Source organism: Elephas maximus, chromosome 7 (genome assembly GCF_024166365.1).
Source record: "Elephas maximus indicus isolate mEleMax1 chromosome 7, mEleMax1 primary haplotype, whole genome shotgun sequence".
Lineage (NCBI taxonomy): Eukaryota > Metazoa > Chordata > Mammalia > Proboscidea > Elephantidae > Elephas > Elephas maximus.
Genome location: NC_064825.1, coordinates 57,552,711 through 57,558,178, shown reverse-complemented (window position 1 = coordinate 57,558,178; position 5,468 = coordinate 57,552,711). Strand labels below are relative to the sequence as shown.

Sequence of the window (5,468 nt, the reverse complement as noted above, 5' to 3'; positions counted from 1 at the left end):
GGTTGGTATAAGTCAGAATTGACTCCACAGCAATGGATAACCACATACATATACATACACATATACACATACATATACAATTACATATACAGACACACAGCAAACCATTTGCCATTGGGTTGACTCCTCTTGTGTCAAAATAGAACTGTGTTCCATAGGGTTTTCAATGACTGATTTTTTTAGAAGTAAATTGTCAGATCTTTCTTCCAAGGAGCCTCTATGTGGACTCAAACCTTCAGCCTTCAGCTGAGTGTGTTAACTGTTTATACCACCCTGGTACTTCATATAAAAATATATATATATATGCAATTATTTTTAAATCTCTTTTTCTAGTAGCATCAACAAGAATATTGCCCTGGCATCTCATCCTACCCAGAATTGAAAGTCAGAATTTTCTTTTTAAAATTTTTGTGTATGTGTGTGTGAAAGTATTTGCAACCAAAATTACACCATTTCAACAATTTCTACATGTACAATTCAGTGACATTGGTTACTTCTTCAAGTTGTAGTACCGTTATCATTATTCTCTTCTACATTATTCTACCACCATTGTCTTAAACTTCCTGCCCCTAAGCATCTCATCCAATGTTTCAAGTTGCTGTTGTCAATTTGATCCACATAGGTAATTATTTTAAAGTGCTCAAACCAGCCATATTTTACTAATTAAAATAAGCTATTTTTGGTTCAAAGAAGATTTCGGGAGATAGTTTTGGCTTAAGGTTTATAACATAAAGTTTAAAGATTATCTCAGGGCAATAGTTTTGGGGGTTCATCCAACCTCAGTGGCTTCAGAAAATCTAGATTCTATTGAGAATTTTAAATTCTCTTCCATGTTTTCCCCTCTTTCGATCAAGATAATTCTATAGAATCTTTGATGAAAACATTCAGTAATGGTAGTCCTTCATAGAGAAAGTGAGAAGAGTGATGTAAGCACAGCTGCAGAGGAGGTCAGTGATAGGTAACTTACGAAAACCCACAACTGCCGAGTAGATTCTGACACATAGTGGCCCTATAGGACAGAGTAGAGCTGCCCGTAGGGTTTCCAAAGCTGTAAATCTTTATAGAATTATCTGCCTCATCTTTCTCCCAGGGACTGGCTGTTGGGCTCAAACCGCTGACCTTTTGGGTTGCAGCCAAGTGCTTTAAACACTGTGGCCCCAGAATTCCTTGAAAGATGACAGAGGGTCTTATAAGCCCTATTAAGATGTTTGCAGGCAAATCAAAGGAGCCCAGCATAATATCAGCACAGCTTGAGCTAGTTTAGAAAATGAGTCTAATTTAAACAATTTGCACTTTTTTCTATGTATGACACTCTTAACATTCAAACTTTCTTTATGCTTATCTTCCAGGTGCGTCTGTCTTCTAGCTCATACCAGCATCTACCATTTTCTCTAAGCAGTAGTTTCCATCTTTCTGAAACACTGGTTCCACCACTGACTTTAAGTGAACTCTGCCTTGAACATTAATTCAACAGGTTCTTGAACTCCCAGGCTCCTTCCATTTTGGCTTCTGAAAATTGGTATTCAGTTTTCTTTTCCTGTAGCATCAATATTTATAACCATCTTTCTTTAATTTTGCCAGCTAGTTTATAAAGTTTCTCTTTCATTATTTCAGATTATGATTATAGGAGCTTTTGTGTTTAATTAAGAGCTGACATTTGCTTTAGTAATGATTTATACAGGCAGAAATATATAGCAGCTTCAATAAGTATTTTCATACATTTACCAGCATTCTGAGTTTATTACACAAAATTTTGTATTTCATCACATACTTTAATAACAACACCCACGTGAAGAAGGAGGAACAGGGGAGGTTTTTTTTTTGTATATAATTTTTATTGTGCTTTAAGTGAAAGTTTACCAATCAGTCTCTCACATAAAAACATTATATACACCTTGCTACATTGTCCCAATTACTCTCCCCCTAATGAGACAGCCTGCTCTCTCCCTCCACACTGTCTTTTCGTGTCCATTTTGCCAGCTTCTAACCCCCTCTACCTTCTCATCTACCCTCCAGGCAGGAGATGCCAACATAGTCTCAAGTGTCCACCTGATCCAAGAAGCTCACTCCTCACCAGCATCCCTCTCCATCCCATTGTTCAGTCCAATCCATGTCTGAAAAGTTGGCTTCGGGAATGGTTCCTGTCCTGGGGCAACAGAAGGTCTGGGAGCAAGGACCACAGGGGTCCTTCTAGTCTCAGTCAGACCATTAAGTCTGGTCTTTTTTATGAGAATTTGGGGTCTGCATCCCACTACTCTTCTGATCCCTCAGGGGTTCTCTATTGTGTTCCCTGCCGGGGCAGTCATAGGTTATAGCCGGGCACCATCTAGTTCTTCTGGTCTCAGGAAGATGTAGTCGCTGTTTCATGCGGCCCTTTCTCTCTCTTGGGCTCGTAATCACCTTGTGTCCTTGGTGTTCTTCATTCTCCTTTGAGCCAGGTGGGTTGAGGCTAATTGATGCATCTTAGATGGTTGTTTGCTAGCATTTAAGACCCTAGATGCCATTCTTCAAAGTGGGATGCAGAATGTTTTCTTAATAGATTTTATTATGCCAATTGACTTATATGTCCCCTGAAATCATGGTCCCCAAACCCCTGCCCTTGCTACACTGGCCTTTGAAGCATTCAGTTTATTCAGGAAACGAAACTCCTTTGCTTTTGGTTTAGTCCCACTGTGCTGACCTCAGGGGAAGTATTTTAAATTAAATCTTTTAATTTTTTTTAATCAAAACAATAAAACTAAGAGCAAAGCTGGGTTTTCAGAAACATTACCTATCTTAATTTCTAGTCAGGGAATAATCATGTCTCTTTATTTACATTTAAAGTTTCTTAAGCAGTTTCTATTCCTTCTCTTGTCTATGCTATTTATAGTTTTCATGATAGTGGCCTCTGCTCTTGACTCAATGTTACCTATAAAAAGTATTTCTCTAAACCTAAATTCTACTCTTAGTGCAACTTCCTCTGGAAGAGAAGATGAAAGATTCCTTGGCGTATCTGCTTCGTCTTGACACTGTAAATGATGGGATTCATCACAGGAGGGGCCAGCACGTAGATATTGGCAATGACCACATGGACCAGTGGTGCAGCATGTTTTGCAAAGCGATGAGTCATGGATAGACTCACCATAGGCACATAGAGAACCAGAACAGCCAGAAAGTGGGACAGACAGTTACTAAGGGCCCGGAGCCGGTCAGCCCAGGTGGCTGTGCCCAAGATACTTCTCAGGATGAGTGCATAGGAGAGCACAATGAGCAATGGGTCCAACACAATAATGAGCAACCCAAGAGCAAATCCATACCAGCTGTTGACCTGAATATCAGCACAGACTAGGCGAATCATATCCTGGTGGAGGCAGTAGGAGTGAGAGAGAAGGTGAGAGTGGCAGAAAGGCAGGTGCTTGAGTAGCAAAAGGGAGGGAAGAACAGCCAGAACACAACGGCAGATGATGGCTACTCCGATCCTGCCAGTGACTTTACTGGTAAGGATGGAGGCATAATGGAGGGGGTGACAAATGGCCACATAGCGGTCAAAGGACATGGCCAGCAGGACAGAAGATTCCATGAATGAGAATCCATGGAGGAAGAAGAACTGGGCAAAACAGGCCTCAAAAGTGATCTTCTGAATGTTGAACCAGAGGAGCTGCATGACTGTGGGCAGGGTGGTGAGGGTGAGACCCAGGTCAGTCAGGGCCAGCATGGAGAGAAATAGGTACATGGGCTGGCGGAGAGATGGCTCTGTGTGGATGACGGCTAGGATGGTGGTGTTGCCCATGATAGAGATGGTGTAGAAGCAGCAGAAAGGAATGGAAATCCAGATGTGGAAGGCCTCAAATCCAGGGATACCCGTGAGGATGAAGTAGAAGGGGTCTTGGGTGGTGTTATTCACCTTGGACATGACTGTTGAATGAAGAACCAGAATGTCTGTTTCCTACAATAAGAATCTCATCAGTGTTCTAATGCCATAGAGTCATTGTCCATTCAATTGAAGAGTCAAAGATGTGTGTGGGACTGCTTTTCCCAATACTACTGAGCTATATAATTAGCTAGAACAGTAACAACTGCAGGTTCTTCTGACATAAATTTCTATTTAAAATGATCTTTTTTTAATGTTTCATTTCTTCTGATTTTCTGTGCAATTAATTAATGCTTCCTCTAAACCTCTTGTATTATACTTCTTACCTTCCCCTGTTTATACGTCTATATACATACGTATTTTTTTTTATACATATGTATTTAGGCATTTGCATTTACTAACTGGAAGTGCTCTCATTTATATTTCAAATAAGTTACTATTGACCAAATACAAAGACTAATCTTGCTGTATATTCTCCTTGGCATCACAGAAAAAATAAAATATTTCCTTCCCTTTAATCGTTTATGTACTATTGAGTGATATGAAGTATCAAAGATAATGCCCTGGTTTCTTACTTTGGCAACTGTGTAGATTACAGTAATAATAACTTCTATATGCAGCACTAGAGTAGTAGAAGATTCTGGGGAGAAGATCACAGATACAGTGTGTGTATGTTGAGTTTGATGTTCATAAGCGCTATCCAAGAGAAATAATTAAGTAGGTGGATATAATGCCCAAGTGTGTGTGTGTGTGTGTATGAGCACACAAGGGGCAGAGGGTTGTGGGAAGAGAAAGAAGACATGGTAGATGCATCATCTGAAAGTCTATCAGAGATTAGAGAATTTCTGAATTTATACTTGGTCTTTTCTTCCCGAGGGCAGAACTAAGGTCAGTGGGTGCGTGCTAAGGAAAAAAAAAAAAAACCTTAATAACAGTAAAACTTGATACTAATTTTACTCTGATATAAGACAGTTAGGAACCCTGGTGGCTCAGTGATTAAGAGCTCAGCTTCTAACCAAAGGTCGACAGTTTGAATTCACCAGTCGTTCCTTGAAACCGTGTGGGGGCATTTCTACTCTGTTCTATGGAGTCACTATGAATTGGAATTGACGATCCTAGCAGGCTTGGTTTTTTTGGTGTAATACAGTTAATATCCCCAGGGTGCAGTTAGCAGTTTGCACTTGGCTGGTAACTGAGAACTTGTTGCAATACGGACCCACCCAACAGCACTGCTGAAGAAATAGCCTAACAATCTGTTTCTGTAAAGATTATAGTAAAAAATACCTTATGTATTAGTTTTACCCTGTAACATAGGAGGTCACCATGAGTAGGAATTGACTACATGGCACAAAAATAGCAATAAGGCAGTTATTTCTAGTCTTTCAAGTAACTCTCCCTACAGGTAAAATTCTTAGAGACTCTCTACCAGGTGGGGGTGATGGGGACTCCTGCATTATGCGTGGGGGTAGTTTACTTAGGTCTTCAGGTTCCTCCTGTCCTGTTTCTTTGCTCCTATGACTTGTGTATGTGTGGTAAATAGTTGGAGAATACTAAGGAAATCATCCCTTTACCTTCCCGTTGGCTTCTAACTCTCATTGTGGGACAACTGCATGGCTGG

General features: G+C 40.3%; 1 protein-coding gene across 1 annotated transcript; it reads right to left on the bottom strand.

Moving 5' to 3' along the window:
* Positions 1-2,944: 2,944 nt before the first annotated feature.
* Positions 2,945-3,904, bottom strand: LOC126079242 (olfactory receptor 51Q1-like). Its single transcript, XM_049890168.1, has one exon. The coding sequence runs from the start codon at positions 3,890-3,892 to the stop codon at positions 2,945-2,947; it is 948 nt and encodes a 315-aa protein (XP_049746125.1). The 5' UTR covers positions 3,893-3,904.
* Between the last annotated feature and the right edge of the window lie 1,564 nt (positions 3,905-5,468).